This window comes from Perna viridis, chromosome 13, assembly GCF_037379345.1.
Source record: "Perna viridis isolate PV_CMFRI_1.1 ecotype Kerala chromosome 13, ASM3737934v1, whole genome shotgun sequence".
Taxonomy (NCBI): domain Eukaryota; kingdom Metazoa; phylum Mollusca; class Bivalvia; order Mytilida; family Mytilidae; genus Perna; species Perna viridis.
The window spans coordinates 507695-527942 of record NC_142457.1 but is presented as its reverse complement, the minus strand read 5'-3'; the positions used below and the strand labels follow the sequence as shown (position 1 = coordinate 527942).

General features: G+C 35.1%; 1 protein-coding gene across 1 annotated transcript; it reads right to left on the bottom strand.

Annotated features, from left to right (window-relative positions):
- Positions 1–247: 247 nt before the first annotated feature.
- On the bottom strand, positions 248–17976 carry LOC148599146 (proprotein convertase subtilisin/kexin type 6-like). The gene is made up of 13 exons (XM_088557811.1): positions 17587–17976; positions 16900–17022; positions 14101–14190; positions 13010–13144; positions 11433–11500; positions 10705–10793; positions 9255–9409; positions 7317–7523; positions 6461–6564; positions 5758–5873; positions 4045–4162; positions 1839–2146; positions 248–952 (listed from the first exon to the last, which is right to left on the bottom strand). The coding sequence occupies exons 1-13, from the start codon at positions 17794–17796 to the stop codon at positions 870–872; spliced, it is 1806 nt and encodes a 601-aa protein (XP_088413937.1). The 5' UTR covers positions 17797–17976; the 3' UTR covers positions 248–869.
- Between the last annotated feature and the right edge of the window lie 2272 nt (positions 17977–20248).

Below are 20248 nucleotides of genomic sequence, written 5' to 3'. Positions count from 1 at the left end.
ATATTTGTTCTCCATTAAGGAGCGACATGTTTCCGACAAACGGCCGGACGGACGGATAGTTGTATAGCATAATACATCCCGCCATCAACTTTTGATGGGTATATAAAATGGCAGTAAAATTGAGATGTCCGGGAAATCTCTTTTTTTCTGGGTTGATTTTGTAATTGATGTGCATGTACGACGCGACAATACAGACAGTCCGGCAGACGCGTAAGTAAACTGACAAGTATACATGTATTAAAAAGCCCACAAATCAATATGATATGATTTTCTTTAATCACACTAAGACTGAACAAAAATTAGACTAAGTTTTTCTTGTTACTCCTTGTGATTCCTTATCATTGTGTGATAACGCTTTGAAATACTCTAATTTCCCGACCTTTTAGTGCTGGCTTGTCAGAAAAAAAGGCCAACTTCATAAAAACAAAGAAACAAAGTAAATACATGTATATGCATGTCATTATATCAAAGAAAATTATCAAGTAATTAATAAGTATTCCATTTTTCAATTTAAACTGTTCATCTGTATGTGTAATTCGAATACAAACACGTAGACTATTATCTAGGTTCTAGTACTACATATATATTACAGCCCGTCAAGAGTCGTTCCATACCTCATGAAAGCACTGATCATCAAATACAATAGTATTTATGTTTTTCACTAACGGACCGATTGTTTGTTCAAGGTCTGAAACAATGGCCCATGGAAGACTGGTTGCAGTATTGGTAACACCAATAATTAGTACATTGTCCGAGATCCATTAGTACTGAATAAGACATATAACTGGTCTATTATGAAGAAAACGCATTACCTAATACATTAAGTACATTCTTTATCATTTATAACCGGAACAAATTTGACAGTTTTTCTAGAGTACAAGCGATCCTCCACCTCTTTTACCCGGATACGTAGCTGTTCCATACGCCACAACTGCCCACCTCTTTATAGTGACTGAAAATATAAAATGAAAATTGTTACATGTAATTACATACGTACATGTACATGTATCCTTGACGGTTATAGATTCTACAAAATTACTGCAAGTAAACACCCTGATCAGTTTTAATGAATAGCTATGACACGTTTTTAATTACAGTAATAAAATTTTACTTTCAGGTTCTATGTGCTTGATTTCGTAATTTTAAGAACTCCATTCTACAAATGATTGGAAAATATAGTTTCCTTATCAACCAAATTTTGTGGTTTACTACAAAAACTTTGAAAAATGGTACTTCTACGAACAACGATACTCATATCTTTATACATGCAATAATATATATAATTTCATCAGCGATTGGGAAGTGTCTAGACAAAAACAAACAAAAAATACCCATGTGGATTGTAAAAAAAAAGTTTGAACTCCGTCTGTTACTGAAGAAAATATTTCTTCCCTTGCACAATCACCACGAATACCACTACAAACCACCGAGAAAGAAAGCTACTATGATAGTACCAAGCTCCAAAACCGCGTCTGACGTTCGAATTTTACTCTATAGACACTACACCCTGCCCTCCCAGAAATTTCAAGATCTTGAAAAGTCGGGAATTAGTTCATGATTTTACAAGACGTTATCGGATTGTGAAACGACGTTTGATTTGAATGTCCGAGAATTTCGAAAGGCCTGTCTGCGGTTAGTATGAGAGGAAACAAACGACTAGTGCTACGTGGAGATTGTGTTGATAAATTTTCACCAGTATAATTTTATACTCCCTTTTAGACACAAATTATGATTTAAGTGAATAAATAATAGCGTGGACCCGTTTCTTTTGAAACCACATTTGATAATCTCTGTATCCAACCCTAAACAAAATCTTGATAAATTTAATTTATTAGAACCTTCGACACGGGGGTTGATGGATCGATATTGCAGTCTCCATCGACCCTTTGCTCTCTCGCCCCAGAAGGAAACAACTTTGAATATCCATGATGAGGTCGATTGTCCAGGATCTCTTCTTGTATCTTGAGGGCGTTCATTTAAAAACATGATCCGTGTCCCTTGCGGAGATATAACTCTAAGCTCAACTGTTCCACGGAAGAAGGTCTGTTCAAACTCCACCAAAACCAGAATGTTTTCGAGGAAACGTAAAACACAGCCTTTGTCCATAACAACGACATCTTGTCGAAAACGACTGTTAGTCGAATTTCTGAAATTTAACGTGCATATGAATCATTTCATATTCATAAACAAAACCCATCCAATTGTAAAAATAAGTACTTGTTGTAACTATAATCTCAGAGAGGATAAGTACCATCATACATGCCATATGCAAATATATCGAGAGAAACAGTTTAGTAACTTATTCTGTTCATCTGAGACTGCTCACGATAAATCTGTCAAAAGTGTTTAGTTTACTTTGTTACATCGCATGATGGCTCGCTATGCTCAATGAATGTAATCCAGGATATATGAATGTATTAACGATACATGTACCTAACTTTCATGTAAGTTCATTACCACATTATTCCTCGCCAGTTCAGGTTACTTTTACCACGTGATACCACGTGATAACCTTGCTGTGCACGTAATATACATTCAATGCTCACTGTACCACGTGATACCTAGCTGTGTACGTAATATACCTTCAGGGCTCACTGTACCACATGATACCTATATCACCAGAAATCGTGCTCTGCTTACATGTATATCACAAGCTCGTAAAAACATTTAACTAATTGTTTTCTAGAAAAGTTGTCATGTAATTGTGAATAATTAAAACACGGGGGTATCATGGGTATCTCCCACCCTTTATTTTATGGAAAATCGTTTGGTAAATTCATTCGTAAGGGATATAGTTATGATACAATTTGTATCTTTACACTAAAAAAGTCTCGAATGCAGAAAAAATGAATTTCTTCCTGGATAAAAAAAACCAGAACCGTAGTCATGATCTTGGTAAATAATTGAACCAGTTAAACTTTGATTTAAGAAACGGATTGGTCAAATGTCGTACAGATTCTTCCACCTGGTGCTTTTTTTGTGTGTGTATGGCGAAAAAGGCTGAGGAATTCTGATTGTGTTCATAATCAAAAGTCAGAAACGCTAATGACCGAGAATGTTCGTACTTTAAGCCAGAAAAGCTTTATTTGATGGTATGTCAGATACGTAGAAATGAATAATGAAATTAGATAACATTTGAAGACAATATAAAATAATTTAAAGGCTTTTTAGTGAAGAACACACAAATATGCCGAAATTTGTATTGATTGAAAGTCCAATAGACTTGACTTAATGTCAGACTGAAATTAGAATCTCAGTGCTTCCAATCTATGACTAGTTCACATTACATACCGTTATGAGGACTTCGTTCTCTATTACAGATGTATCATTGATTCGCTTAAACATGTAAGATCTTTTTATAGAAACAACACAGTATGTTTCAAGAGCAGTTTTTGGCATGACGTTGGTTGTGTTCTTATTGCATGACTTCCATGTGTACAATGAACCGTAGTTCTTAACCGCGCATTGGCAGAATTAAGATCTAACTCTTTGTAGGTTTAAACTGGTCTAAAGCTGACATGCCAGTAAACTAGTCTAAAGCTGACATGCCAGTGACTTGTAGTTGTCCTTTTTGTGCATTTTTGTAAATTACAATCGGTTTTAACAAGGGACTCAGACCTTTTTGAACTAATGTTTGTGTATTTAATTGCGTATATTTTGTCTACAGTGGCCAGATTTAAAAACGGTGAGAGTTGTAATCACACCAAAGTACTTTTACATCACGGCATTTTGTGTGCAGTCTCAATTCAGGAATTTCTAAACTCTGTATATCTTGTTTCGTTTTCACTTTCAGTTTTCTATTATGTTGCTTGAGTCTATAATGGTTTCGCTGTAGCTATGGTTGTTACATGTATGGGGCCAGGTGCAGCCTATCATGTGGTATTAGGGCTTCCTCGTTGTTCAATGAAGACCAATGCTTAGGGGCCCTTAGCGGACATTTTTCATCTCGATGGGGTTGTTTTTGACCTATTCGCCATTTTCATTCTCATTTTGTATGACTTTTTTACCTTCAGACACATGTAACTGGCTATGTTAATTATATACCTTTTAGGTACACTATATCCTGTATCGCATTCCAACATTGTTCCAACTTGTTGCCAATTACTAGCCAATTCAACCATTTTCTTTGCGTCTAATATTCCAAATCCTGCCCTGGGGTTATCTGAAACCCCAAAAGTAGTAAGTTGTTACGCCAAATATAGAACAGAGGGTAATCTAGAGAGCTATAGACCCCAACAAAGTAACGCTCGAAATTAGCTCTTGCACCAGCAAATAGGATGCAAACGCCACATGGGCTTGGGCGGTAGGAAAGAAGAAAAATCCATCCACAGTATCAGGAGTGAGGAGCTACATGTACACATAAAAGTTACTGTACATTGTGCATACGTAGAAGATGAATAGGTCAAAAGGTCAACATAATGGAGTTTCAAGTAGAAACAAGAATCATTGTTTACAATGGCAGCAGACAGCTGACACATCAAACGTTAACAACATAGAATTTCGTCAGGTATGTAAACCAAAGGCTTGGGGGGGGGGGGAAACACAAACCTATTCTTACTATACGTCAGCAGCCTGAATTAAAATGCAGTTAGAAAAACAAATCACCAGCGTGTAATATATGTCAAAAGCCGGTACAGAACATCACAAATCAACATCAAACGTCACCAGCGTGGAGTAAAATGTCTTCAAAAACAACACAAACCTACAGATGTACTTTAAATCTCACCAGAGTGCAATAAAATATCCCAATGGAGCTACTCACACCAACTCAAACGTAACTAGACTACACTTACAGTGCCAAACAGAACATTGTATACACATGTAGGTCAAACAACAGGTCCTATCACATACTAGTGAAGCAAAACGTTTTTATGTATACTCAAAACTTTATCCTCGCTTTTTAGCTCACCTGACCGGAGGCCATGCGAGCTTTTGCCATCACTTGGCGTCACTCGTCGTCGTCGCCCGTCGTCTTTAACAATTTTCTAAACTCTTCTCCTCTGAAATTACTTGACCAATAAGAACCTAACTTGGTATAAATGTTCCTAGGGGTACTCTGTATAGAAATGATCTGGGATTTTTTATCCGTCGAAAAACATGGCCGCCGTTACTAAAAATAGAAGGTAGGGGTCAGAGGAAAGTTTCAAACCGTTAGATTAAGCTAACTTCAAACATAAGCAAAAGTGCTCTGATTATCATAATCTATCTGTGGTCAAATTTTCGTTTTATTCTGTAAAGCCACATGGGAGTTATTGCCCCTTTTCTACGTTTTAATTTTTGTTTTTGTTTTTTTTTTTTGCTATTTTGAATGTTATTCCCTTCAAAAATATTCTCCCCTGATACTTGTGGGATTTCGATCTGTCGAAAAACATAATAGCTGTTACTAAAAATAGAACAAAGTATCTAGTCAGCATACATCTTAAATTTAGCCAAATTCTGTCCGGGTAAAAGTGTTGAGCATGATGAGATCTATGCTTAATTTCTTTCTTTAATCTGTTAAACCATGTTGGAGTTATTGCCCTTTTTGATCCCTGTTCTTAAAAAAAAATTCTTTAAAAAATCTTCTGAAACTACCTGACTAATTAGAACTTAGAATTAATATTCCTAAGGGTGTTGTACATAGATATGTTGTTGGGATTATTGCTCCTGAAGAACAAAAAATCAAACAGAAGAGCGAGTCTGGCTACTGGGGGCCTCTTGTTGTTTTCGTGTATGACAAGTTTTTCCTATTTAAGCTAGCTATTCAAAAATACTTACAAAATAAACCTCTTCCGTTTCGGGTCCATCTGGTTTTTAATGATGTATCTTTAAATCTGTATCTTGCCGCTGATCTAACCAGAAGATGTTGGACATCTCTCCACGTTAACTCGTTGCTGTAATGAGAATAATCATTTAATAGACTTACTGATTACTTACCGAAAGGAATAGATCACCACTGATCTGTCGATGATTTCATTGGATGATAAATGGTGTTTCAGCAGCTACATGTACATCCGGGCGAATAAGATAAAACGGAGGGTAAAATGAACTTGAATGATGATAAAACGAAAAACAGGATAAGACACAATGAAAATATTTATATTCATATACATGTATTATTTAGCAGATTTTGGATACATTCAGGTTATATATTTCACTTTTTATTTAACTCATTAGAAGGTATGGGGATATAGTTACAATCGGTGCAAACATACAAGCCTTTATGAGAATAAGTACATGTGCAATACAACGGAAACAATTTCGCCGATTTGAAATGAAGAGACTCGGTGCTCGTGTGCTGAATTGTTTTTTTACTTCCTGTATAATAGAGTCTATAGGGAAGCGGTTTGATATATCAGGTCTGTAGAGGGAATTAGCTTCTGTTCGTCTATTGATGTGCCCAATGGTGGGCCTTCAAAACAGCAATATATAGTTATAAAAATGTTCTATAGATTAAAGTATTATATATATATTTACTTACTTCGCTTGCAGTGCCAGAGCAATTATACCGGAAACTATGGAAGCTGAATACGACGTACCAGCGAAACTCTCACCAGAACATCCATCATTTGGTTGGGTAGAAGTCTGAGGAATTAAAAAAATTTGAAAATCAACAGAACATTCACTAAAAGTTTAAGAACTATTCTGTGTATTAAGAATCAGGCAATGGGTGGCACATCGTTTTTATCAAGTTAGTCTTTTTCGCTATAAAAATATTTATTACATTTAGAAAAGATGTGCAATTATCCTAAAGCATACCGTTCAACTGTGTAAATAGAAAAAAAAACGTGTTGGAGCAATTTCCGCCATTTTAAAAAGGCAAACTTTACATACACTTTAATGGCTATTTCTAGAGGTTATACATGTAAGATGTAAATGCTTGGATTATGCAATAAAATTAGTCTGTGTGTTTTTTTTTTATGTGCCACACCTTTCACTCGGCTTCTTAGACAGTTAAGACAGAGTAGTAGTTTAAAAATAGTCTTAAAAATAGCAACATGTCTGTAAGGTTTGGATAAACAATAGAATACTGACCAGTAACACATGTACATACATGTATATACATTGTACAATCCTCCATCAATTACAAGGAAATCAGCATCACACAATATAACGGTGAACATCGATGCTATCAAAGCCCGACATTAGTTTAGTTTTTCAATTGATCGTTGATTTTTAAAGTTTTGTTTTGGTTTTTCATAAGCCTTTGTAGTTTTTGTTTGTATTTTACTCAGTGTGGCTTTTGCTTTTTTACAGTTATCGGTTTAATATTGTAGAATATCATAATAATCATATAAATGTATCAGAGAAAAGAACATGTAAGTTTTTATACTTACAATTAAATGATCGAAATGGTAACCTCCAAATCCCGAGACCATAATGTTAGTTCCATACACCGAGTAAGGGGCAATCGATTTTCCATCCAAACCCCCGACACTTATTGTATAAATGCTAGCACGGGGGCTCCAGGCATTAGAGTTACCCTGAATGTCATCATTGCCGGCACTGAATACAAATATCGTTCCTTTCCCTCTTCGTCCATTCTAGTTTAAACAAATAAAAAATTGGACTACTACAGTCACAGTTAAACTCATCCAATCTGATATATATATATATATATATATATATATATATATATATATATATATATATATATATATATATATATATATATATATATATATATATTTTTTTTTTTTATTTGGGGGGGGGGGGTTACACCTTATGAATCTGCTTGTATCATATTATTGTACAAACCATTATGTATATTAAACCCACGAGTCTGACACGAATCAAATGAATAACAACTGTTTGAGGATCTGCCCATAGGATTTTCTTCTGTACTGCATGTCTTCTCCGGTTCCAGTATTTGTGAAGTATAAAGTTGAATTTTTTATTAGTGTAAACATGTACATGTATTGCCAAATGCAGTATATGACTACGTTCTTTCTTGAGCGTGATTTCACTCACAACAGTAACATGAAAAAGGATCACGAGACCGAAATGACGCCTCAATGTCTAATAAATGGTTTAAATTGTTTTCTTAACTTTCTTTGGGTATTTCTTTTGTTTCTTCGGTTTTGCGGGTTCTTTGTGCTTGTTTCTTATAGTTTTCACGGTCCTGTACTTTGCTGTGATCGGAGTAGGGTGTCCATGTACTGGGGAATTATCTCTTGTGAGGTGTCTTTTCGTTATATTTAACAATGATTTCTTTGGTGTGTTGTTTTGTCTTGGGTTTTATTTTCTTGTCCTACATTTGTATGTCCTATAAAAACTGATGAGAACTGATTTATTCAACGGGTCATAGTTCACCTTTCCTCGTTTGTCTACCCCCGACTTGACTTTTTATGAGCAACTCGGCGGGTGTTTCTAGAAAAGCAGAGGACGCTTACCCTACCGGTGCACCTGGTCCATGCTCCCAACTTTTCTTTCATCTGTGACAACATCCCTTCAGCACCTGCGTATGGAGTGTTCATATCACAACTCGTACGTCATGCCAGAGCTTGCCGAAACTACGCAGACTTTTTGTATCGCGCTAAAACTCTAACAAATAGGCTTCTGGAACATGGTTATGTTGCTACAAGATTGAAGTCATCACTACAGAAGTTTTATGGTCGTCATCACGAACTCGTGGATCGTTATGGTGTATCCATCTGCACCATGAAAACTTATTTATTCAACGGGTCATAGTTTTCCTTTCCTCGTTTGTCTACCCCGGACTTGACTTTTTATGAGCAACTCGGCGGGTGTTTCTAGAAAAGCAGAGGACGTTTACCCTACCGGTGCACCTGGTCCATGCTCCCAGTTTTTAGTGGAGTCCGAGTTGCTCATTTACTTTTGTTACTTTGTATGTATTATTTAAGTTACTTTATGTTCTTTGTTGTGTGTGTCTGTTTTCCATATCTTGTCTTTTTCCCTGGATTACATTCTTTTGATTACCGCTATAACCTTGGTTCCCTTCATTACTCTTTCCTATAATACCTTTTCAGTTCCTGATTCTGCTTCTCACCCGGTCCCCCCTTGCGATTTTTTTCCCCGCTAATTTTACCGACACTACTTTCTGATGACTATCCTGTACATGTAGTCTTTTGTGCATTTTTAAAAGCATTATAAAAGTCTGAGTGTGTCTACAACAAAGACCCGTCAAAAATGTGGGATTGTTTCAAAAAAGTTTTGCAAATGTTGTACCTACCGACCCTAGCTTTTTAGAGCATGATAGCTGAAACATACATGTTTTTCTTGGTCATAAGCAACTGATGATTGTAAACACAAACCTGTATAGAATTGTCGATTGCATACTGGTCAGTGCTGATAAAACCAGATTTCACTCCAGGTCCAAAGCTCGAGCAGTAAATATCAGCAGAGGAGACGTGGCCCCAAGCCTGATTAATTTTGAAATCAGGGACGTCAGATCCGATCAATGCGATTGCTAAAATATAATTTACATAATATAGAGTTGAAATTACAAATTATCATCATTACAGTTCCAGTGGACTTGGTTTGGAGTATCAACATCAAATGCTATTGAATAGGCAGTCTAGATTCAATTAATTGATTGAATGATTATGGTTGAAAAGTACTTTGACAAATAGTTCATGCATTTCAGGACGAGAACAATTGACCAATCAAACAGACCCTACATTGTTCTAGTCTGATATGCTGAGCCAAATCTTTGTTATGCTAGCTGACAGAAGCTACAGCCCGGAGATACAGATCAGAACAGTTCTAACCTCTCACCTCACAAAACTGTCCTTGGACTGTCAAAACAGTTCTATGAGAGATTAAGAACAGTTCTCGGACAGTTCTAGAGTCCGCTCTTCTCAGAGAAGCTGACTCTAGTAGTAGACTTACCAGAAGAGCTGGCTCTGTTAGCATCATTGTCAGAGGAGCTGGTTCTAGTAGCCAAATTGTCAGAGGAGCTGACTCTAGTAGTATAATTGTCAGAGGAGCTGGCTTTAGTAGTAGAATTGTCAGGGGAGCTTGTTCTAGTAGTAGAATTGTCAGATGAGCTGGCTTTAGTAGTAGAATTGTCAGAGGAGTTTGTTCTAATAGTAGAATTGTCAGAGGAGCTGCTTCTAGTAGTAGAATTGTCAGATGAGCTGGCTTTAGTAGTAGAATTGTCAGGGGAGCTTGTTCTAGTAGTAGAATTGTCAGAAGAGCTGATAATAATAGTAGAATTGTCAGAGGAGCTGGTTCTAGTAGTAGAATTGTCAGAAGAGCTGGTTCTAGTAGTAGAATTGTCAGAGGAGCTGGTTTTAGTAGTAGAATTGTCAGATGAGCTGGTTCTAGTAGTAGAATTGTCAGATGAGCTGGTTCTAGTTCTGTTATATGACACTTTAAGAACTGTCCCGTGTCTTCTAACAATTCGCCTGTGAGGTTAGAACTGATCTCATCTATAGGAATGTGACCCCATTCAGACACATTATTCCGACTCCTAGCCAACCAGTACTAACTCCATCCCTGGCTTGTCGGAGAAGCAGTTACTACGTATACCAATTTTAGAGTTTTTGATTGAACTCGGCCGTAGATCGAATCTACGACATCCCGCACTCGAGGCGATCACACTACCTTGAGACCACCATGTAGTGCAATGCAGAGACTTAAGTTTAACAGCTTCAGATACTCCTCCACAATTTCCAAATAAATATTACATTTCAATTTAATTCATTGATGATTTTAATGCATGTAGTAAGGGTGTACACCATTCTATACTGTTAACCTTACCAGCTAGTGTAGCACTGTATGCCACGCCAACTTGACATTCATTATTTCCCTTTGTTGCGCCTATTATTCCTAATACAGTCGTTCCATGTCTGTTAAAAAATGATTTAAGAGATAAAACTATTACATGTTAACACCCGAAATATAAAGATATTAAGAATTTAATACCACCGAGGGTGCAAAACAGAAATCTCAGACACCCCAAGATAAAATTTCAAGCGAGGCTCTACCGGGTCAGAGAATCTTGAAATCTTTCGTGAGGGTGTCTTAGTCTTCCCAACCTTGCATTTTCTGGCGATTTTTGATGCATTTTTACTTTGTTATGGGTACATCAATTCAGGACGCGCTATGAGCCAAAATAAGTAAAACGTTATAAACGTTTTATTGTCATGTCAAAAACGTGGCGAGTTTATCTCACCCAGGGAATAATCTCACGAGGCTAAATATAGAAATATACTAAGAAATTCCCCATTTATGAGTGAACCTGTTTACTTGGTTTAGGAATAAAATATAAATTGCTTTGGTTTTGTTTGTTGATTCATTTCAAGCTTCATTCGAAGAGTTGGTCACTCAGTAAAGAATTCAAAATATTATTCTAGCATCGCACCGATAATTAGTTCATGAGCAAAATTGAAAAACTAAAAATAAAAAGAATAACAAGATGAATTTCTGATTTCCTTGATTTTCCGTAATAACTAATTTATTACTTTCGAACTGAAAAAAAAACATACTTAATAGAATCCGTGGCAGGAGTCGGATCATTGTCCCCGTTAACATAATCATAACATAGACTTGCATCCTGTAAAAATACAATGTACACATGCAGTTACACATGTAATAGCAACGAAAAGGTAACACGGAAATAACCACTATTTTGTCGCTTTCTAAGTTCATGCAAGCCAGGATTCAAACTGTTATCGCAAAAAGTAAAAACACAACCCATGCAGTGAAAATGACAATACAAAAACATATACATGTACATTACACAATCAAAACAAAAAAACAAAAAAACAAAAAAAAACATGAAATAATAAAAAAGTATATCCACGTACATTAAAACTTGGGGCATAAAGAAGGTATAGATATTTCTAAGTGGTTTGTTTTTAAAATATAGGTTTCAATTACTTCAGCGGGCTTCCGATAGTAATTACAACGAATGATCCTTATAATTTTTTAAAAATATGATTTGGTTTTGAGGATTATCTACCCCAAGAGAACTTCAGATAAAGGATATTACAGACACTGTGAAGTCAGCATCATATCTTGACCTACACTTAGAGATCGATGGGAAAGGAAAGCTATTGACCAAACGTTACGACAAATGTGATGACTTTTCATTCAGAATTGTCAACTTTCCTTTCATCAGTGGCAACATCCCTTTATCACCTGCAATTGAAGTTTTTATATCACAACTCATACGTTATGCCAGAGCTTGCCGTAACTACACAGACTTTTTGTATCGCGCTAGACTTTTTATAATTAGGCTTCTGAAACAGGTTTATGTTATTGATGTCATCCCTACTGAAGTTTTATGGTTGTCATCATGAACTCGTGAATCGTTATGGTATATCCATCTGCACCGTGAAAACTGATTTGCACAACATGTCATAGTTTTCCTTTCCTCTTTCGTCTACCTCAAACTTGACTTTGTAGCAACTCGGTGATGTTTCTGGAAAAGCAGAGGACGCTTACCCTACCGTTGTACGTGGTCCATGCTCCCAGTTTTTAGTTGAGTCCGAGTTGCTCAGTTACTTTTGTTACTTTGTATATATTATTTTAGTTTAATTTATGTTCTTTGTTGTGATCGTCTGTTTTCCATGTCTGGTCTTTGTTCTCTCGATTACTCCTTCATGTTGAACTTCATAAAAATTCCTTGTACATTGCACATGTATACATGTATATAAAGCATAAGTTTGAATATTTCCCTTTGGAGTTCTCTGTTATACAAACATGATACACAACTTTGTGGTGGAAGAGGGGATAATAATTATTCCCTGTGCAGAAGATTGTTATATACATTGTAGTGGACTATTGTTGACATCGCACACTATGTATGTTGACCAACGCGTATACTGACCCAAGAACACGTACACCAACCGTAGAACACAGGAACAGTTACATGCAACTTTAAAACATACTAAAAGTTGTATTTGTACATGTGGGCTCGGTGGTTCAAATAATTTATTTACCGGACAAAAGTTATCCATCGGATAGATCTAGTAAAATTTAAACAATTTATCAACTTAATAAACAGTTATCTTACAGTATCAGGTATTATTTTGCTCAATGGTGCATTCTGTATACTTACAACATTCCCTAGATCAGTATGTCTGATTTGCGCCTCTGTATCCACGACTGCTACGATCTTATTTTGTCCTGTAAAACCAGCCTCCCAGGCGTATTGAATTTTGTGGTTGTTTCGTACCCTCAGTGCTTCCTTGACCTTAAAATGTACCAGAACTCAAATCACATTTCATTTTGTACATGTTTATTTGAATTCACATTCAAAGCGAATTATAACAGTTATAATAGTAACTACTTGTTATGTACACAGTTATGTATGAATAATGCGCAAAGAAAACCCGATTTTTCTATATTTCGATCAATCTAAATCTGAAATAATTAGTACAATTCAGGAGCTCCTATAATCCCAATAAAATGTAATCAGTGTGTATTATTGATACCAGCAAATCAAAATTAGGGTTCTGTGTAACTAATTTTGTGAAAATTACCCGACAATTCGAATTATTTAGTAACCGCAGATTTTTTAGGTAGCATGCGAGGATTGCTCGACACACCATCCTCTTTAAAATAAAGAATAAAGAATAATAATGCATATGAAAGTCCTCAGTATGCAAAATATAATAAGAGACATTATAAAAACAGATACAGTACATGTTAGTGTCTTAGTGTACAATTATTATCATTCATAATATACAATGAATGTACATTTAGCTCGTTGTCTGAACAACCTCTGTTTAATTCTCAATAAAAATATTTGTCAGATCTTGATGCCAGGATAACGGTTGATGAACACTTCTTGAGGGGGTTGGAGTGGTAAAAAGTGCGCTTTGTGCACTTTTGAAAATGGTTCACCATTAAGGATGACAACTTAGGTACGAATCATTCGAATTTCAATGGGCTGAAATTATCATACAAAAAAGAAAATGATTTGTTTCACTCCAGATCCCCATCATCCGAGAAAATAAAATGCCATGTATCGTATTGATATAGTTACCTGGTGTGCAATTAGACATACTTATTCCCTACCAATGAAATTTCTTAGAATCAAGATCGATGTTATAGCTCATCCATGCTTGCTACATGTACTTCAGAACAGAATGAGTATGATACATGTATTGTGAGGCCAACTAAGTTTATCGTCAAACATTCATTTACCAAGTAAAATATGTTCTCCACTTCTGGATCTGAAGTCTCCAACTGATGTTCATTATATGACGTCGTTCGTATCACTTCTACTGTCGAAATCTATAAATGATATACATGTACCTCATACTATTTAAAAATATAATACATGTAATAAATAACAACAACATTCACAAAAAATGTTTGAAGTTAATTATTTCTTAAAATTTGGGGTAATTACATGTAATTCATTATCAGGAATGAATCTGAATAAAATATATTAAATAATATCATGGACGATTATTTAGTCTTACAAAATAGCTAATAGGACCGAAATCACAACCAGACCCAGTATTTAAATAGTCTCATACATTTCAGTTCCAAAAAGACCAATACATGTCTGGACCTGCTTCACAGTTTTATATTAGCCGTGTCTTCAATGTGACTATACATGTACAATGTGCATATAATGTAAGTGTCAGTCTTTGTAAGAATCATGCAGTCGCTGTGGATGAAATATCGTATGATAAAGATCACAATTCTAAAAGTAAAATTTGACTATTTGCACCGTCAGAATAAAAAAAGACAATTTCCATTTCATTTTGGTGAATTGAGTTATAGTTTCATTGAATTGCACTGAAAATGAACATTTTAGGGGCGGATAAACTCGGCCAAAAGTCTTATTTTTCTAACATTCTAACGCTCTTTTGAAAAATTCCTGAGAAAATCCAGTAACACATGGATGAAATAATGGTCTTTTTAAATATAGGAAGCACTAGGAATATTTACACCAGTGGAGATATCTGTTATGTACATGTATATAGTTACATGTAACCTTTAATCTCTGCATACCAATAAATTTCAACAGTCTTAAGTTTCTTTCAGCACATATTTGCAATATGAAAAAAGAAACATCTTTAGATACAAACCTCATTATGATGAAGCAGGTTCCCCATTGCAAAAAAAGAATCCCTTTTGATATAGCAGTTGGTGGTGATTACCGAAATACATAGGTAAATATCAGTTTAACAGCGTCATAATGAATAGCCATACTTTTATAATAGTAAAACTGGAAATTACAGAAGCTAGAATTCATTTGTACTTTTTACCAAAAAGTAGGTACATTTAGAACACACCATTATTCAGAAGAGGAAATGTAATACGTGAATTGGTGTCGAGTACTCGCAATGGGACAGGCCATCGATTTCAGACACTCGAAATTTGAGATTTATTTATACTATGCAATAAATGTATAAAAGTATTTATTATATAGAAAGCAGTGTTTTATCGAATGTTCCCAGAGTAATTTTTTTCGATAATTCATACTGTGAAATAAATTCGATAATTTCACTTTCGCGCTTTCTCCCGCCAAAACGTCACACTACGAATATCAATCTGCCGTTCACAAAATTTATGTTGAAAATAACAATAAATAATAATGCAGGAAATCTATATAATAAAAGGATAATCAATTAGTTATCGTGAATAACCAAAATGTTATCGCTCGTGCCAAGAACGCATTAAGATTTAACTTGTGTGCGGAACAAAGTCCGCACTCTCGATAATTCAAGGGATTCCTCCTCACTCGTGATCATATTTTGGTTACTCACTCTTTCCAATTAATTATCCTATTATTATTATATAGAAAGCAGTGTTTTATCGAATGTTCCCAGTATAATAAATTCACACTGTGAAATAAATTCGGTAATTTCATTCTCGGACTTTCTTCCGCCAAAACGTCACAATTTTAATATCAATCCGCAAATCACATAATCTAAAATTTATCTTGAAAATATCGATAAATAATGAAGAAAATCTGTATAATAAATAGGATAATGGGTTATCGTGAATAACCAAAATATGATTATTCATGCCATGAAAGCTTGAGGATATAACTCGCGCGCGATACAAATTCTTCGGCACTCGTGAAAATACTAACTATTTTGTTCATGTACTCTTTCCAATTTATTATCCTATTAATAAACTGATTTGTGCAGTCACTTCTTGGGTGAAAATGTTTAATACATTACATTGTCATGGAGTAAAGTGTACTATATTGGGGTTTCAGAGGCAGATTCAAGCATCATGATTAGCCCTTAGCTTTCTGCATGAAAATGATTTTTTTTCAATCAAAAGGAGTCCCAACCCTATACGACCTCCATTGCTTTGTTGCTTTGGGCAAATCATGAATTTATGATATACATATATATGTTGAAGAATTGTTTACAAAACCCTTCACTTGTTAACCACGTTTTAAGCCGACCGTAAGTAACATAATTAACATGTATACATGTATACATTGTATTTTGTACATGTATATATTTTTTGTAATGTATCAACCATATGAAGGGCGATTGTTAATAATAACTTTTCTATTTTTAATATTTGTATTTCACGGGACGTTTTTAAACACGCACCGGCCGTTTAGGAGGACCCTGACATGACTAAAAGCAAATCACATCATTGTTCCGGAACTTATTATTTAATGGTTTTAAACAGTAATCGATGCAATAAGGTAAAATTTTCAGTGTACCCCGTCAAGGCTATGTACCCTTTTATAAGCTTGATTTGTATCTGTTTACAATAAAAAGCGACAAAAATTACTAAATTCAACATGCTTGAAATGTGTGTCAAATTTACTCAAACTTTCCATATTACTGTAGGAGGTGCACATCTTCAACATGCATGTAATCACAGTGTAACCTTTGGTTTAATACTTTCTGACTTACAAATTTCACAAAGAAGGTAGCCCTTAGCGTGAAAAACGGATAACTCTTAGGCATGCTTTCACCGCTGGTGAAAATGGAAAGGTTAGTCCCATACATTATATACCTTGTCATTACTTCGTAGTGTTCCAATCCTGGAATCATCATCTCTGAGTCCTAATTCTTCATTTAAGTTTTCAATTACTTCGTTAATAACAAGCCGATAGTATGTCTCCCCTTGGAGACTTAACTACAAGTACAAATAATCAGTATTAGAAAAACCTATAAATTACATGTAATAACGTGGTTGCAGATGGCGTCTGGCACCAATGACGGACCTGTATATGTAGATATCTCTTGTTTTACTTTAACGGGCATAGTTTGATACGCGACTACACGCAATACGCATCTGTATTCAACTAACACTTATCATACATACTATTTCAAGATTTATAAAATTTCACTGAATTCAAGATCAGCTGAAGCTAGCGAATTTCCAAAGTTTCCAGCACGCTATCCCACGTTCTTTCTAAGTTTTCTATATTTCTAATATTATATATTATTTCCCTGCTAAGTTTCCATGTTGAATATGCATCGAACATAGGTATACATGTTAGCTAACATGCACATAATACAAATGTACTGTATATAGCCGGTTTCGCTACTTTTTGAAGACTTTCGAAAAGTGAAAGTTTGGATAACATATTTTTCAAACTATGAAATTCACTTTGTCTTTACAATATTTACGTGTAGAAAATGCAGAATTCACTTCAAAGTACAACATTAAGCTGATCACAAAATTTAAATGTAATACCTTTTCTGCCACCACGAAGTCATTTGTTTCTGCCAGGATTGATTTCAATTCATCCTCGGTAGTACCAGGAGTTACTGTAACCACCAGCTCTTCTGTGTTTATTACTTCCGGATCCTGGACAAATGTTGATCTGAATTCATCCAGATCTATTGTTAAAGCTACCGTACTCCCAAGACATGTCAGTATGAAGGAGAATAACAAACCACGCATTTTCTGAAAGAATAGAAATTCAGAATGTGCATACAAAATCAGTCCACAGAATGACTCGAACACGAGTTAATTCATTTTTCCCTTTCTTCCCATAATATCATATTTTTTTTCTTCTTATGGCATCTTTTTCATTTAGATGTAACTTTCATTATAATTTTACCCCTTTCTTTTTACGATACATGTTACCCTTTCTGTTCCTGTCATATATTTACAACCTTTCTATTTCTGTCACATATTTACCACCTTTCTATTCCTTACACATATTTACCCCTTTCTATTCCAGTCACATATTTACCACTTTTCTATTCCTGTCACATAGTTACCTCCTTTCTATTTCCTGTCACATATATACCCTCTTTCTATTCCTGTCACATATTTACCTCCTTTCTATTTCTGTCACATATTTATCACCTTTCTATTCCCGTCACATATTTATTCCCTTTCTATTCCTATCACATATTTACCATCTTTCTATTCCTGTCACTTATATACCCCTTTCTATTCATGTCACATATTTACCCTCTTTCCATTTCTGTCATATATTTACCACCTTTCCATTTCTGTCATATATTTACCTTCTTTCTATTTCTGTCACATATTTACCCCCTTTCCATTTCTGTCATATATTTAGCTGCTTTCTATTTCTGTCATGTATTTATCCTTTGCATTTCTGGTATATTTCCGTCACGCGTTTCCCTTCTACTTTGCATTAAATGCTTTTTTCCCTTTGTAGTGCGGTCATACGTTTCTCGTTGTACTGCCGTCATACGTTAGCCTTCTACTTCCCATCAAATGTTTTCCCTTTGTATTCTGTCTTACGTTACTATTCTACTTCCCATTAAATGCTTTCCATCTGTACTTCAGTCATACGTTACCCTTCTACTTCCCATTAAATGTTTTTTTTCCTTTGTACTTGTGTCACACGTTACCCTTCTACTTCCCAGTAAATGTTTTCCCTTTGAATTTCCGTTACAAGATTTATCCCCCTCACTTTTAACTCGTCAATGGAATCGTGTTTCCTGAAAATCCTTAAGCAAAGGGCCGATTACATTGACTTCTTTACAATAATTGTCATCATATATTCATTTTTTAGTAAAGATATCAAATTTTCGTATAGTGCGTTTAAAGAACGCTTCTATCGAGGGTTAATGCATGAAAATCGCTTAGCAGATGCACGAATGCTAAAATTAAAAGAAGAGATTTCAGGTCAGGAGGAAACTTAAGATAGATATTTAACAAAAACATGAAAAACTTCCCGTTTTTTATTGTGATAAATTTTGTCAGCTTATTGACATAAAAATGTCATATAAAATTGTTTGCAATGCTAGGCTTCAAATGGTCGCAACGGTTTTTGCGAAGGAAGTCCAAAGTCTACGAGTTTGAAAAGATCTGTATGTAGTAGGTCCATGGAACCCAAGGTTGGATTATACCAATTGAATTGACTCATACATTGCAGAAAATACTGCTACCATGTGTACGACTTATCTCAGTACTTACCTTTCATCCAAAAAAAATCTATACAAATCTTGTTCCTTCTTTTTAAATCAACCCCTGAACTCTCAATACTATTTTACATGTATGTTCATTTGGTAAATGAAAGGATGGATAATCTTTATTTAAAAAATCCGGGTCATTCATGAACCAAGTAAATCCGGGTCGTTCACGTTAATTGACTTCTGAAACCTTTTGAAGAGTAAGTCCTTCAGATGTTCGTAAATATGCTTGTACCAAATCTTTAAAATGCAGAAGCTTTTCAAGCCCAGAAAACTGTATATATAATATAAGAAAACAATTGGTTGATGACGACTATTTAAGTATCTGTGACCATTTTCTTTTTGCATATACAGTAAATAATATGTTTGAATATAGAATAAACATGTACATAGATAATTATAATAAAATAAATGCTTAAATAAAATTTTAAGAATCGAATTTAAAACATAAAGATTAGGAGACTCTGTATTAATGCTTTACGTGTATATGTACGAAACCTGTTTCTCTAATGTACGAAATGTACAGTAATTGTTATAGGCAATGATGCTTCTGTGATGTACACTGTACATGTACATGTAATCAAACCCAAGAATGTCTCTGGTGCCTAGTGATCAACCACAGAAACCAAGGAGGGCCTCTGTTGTCTAGTGATCAACCTTGGAAATCAAGGAGTGTCTCTCTTGCGTAGTAATCTTCCTCCGAAACCCAGGTGTGCCTCTGTTATTTACTAATTAACCTAAGAACACAAGAGTTCCCTCAATGCCTAGTAATCAACCTCAGAACCAATGAGTGCCTCTGCTGCCTAGTTATCAATCTAGGAAGCCCAGATTGGCTGTGTTGTGTTAATAATTAATATTACAAGTCTGTTTACATTGGTTTCAAGGACAGTTCAAGACATAGTACTAAAAAAAAACATCATTGTAGAATTGGGTATATGCATTAAAAAATTCCGATTATA

What these genes read in the sequence shown, in the direction of transcription:
- LOC148599146 (XM_088557811.1), bottom strand. Translation starts at nt 17,796, where the DNA reads ATGCGTGGTTTGTTATTCTCCTTCATACTGACATGTCTTGGGAGTACG. An exon ending in ATACTGATCTAGGGAATGTT is followed by an intron (nt 11,501 to 13,009) that starts GTAAGTATACAG and finishes GTATTTTTACAG; the next exon opens with GATGCAAGTCTATGTTATGA. An exon ending in GCTCTGGCACTGCAAGCGAA is followed by an intron (nt 5,874 to 6,460) that starts GTAAGTAAATAT and finishes TTCTCATTACAG; the next exon opens with CAACGAGTTAACGTGGAGAG.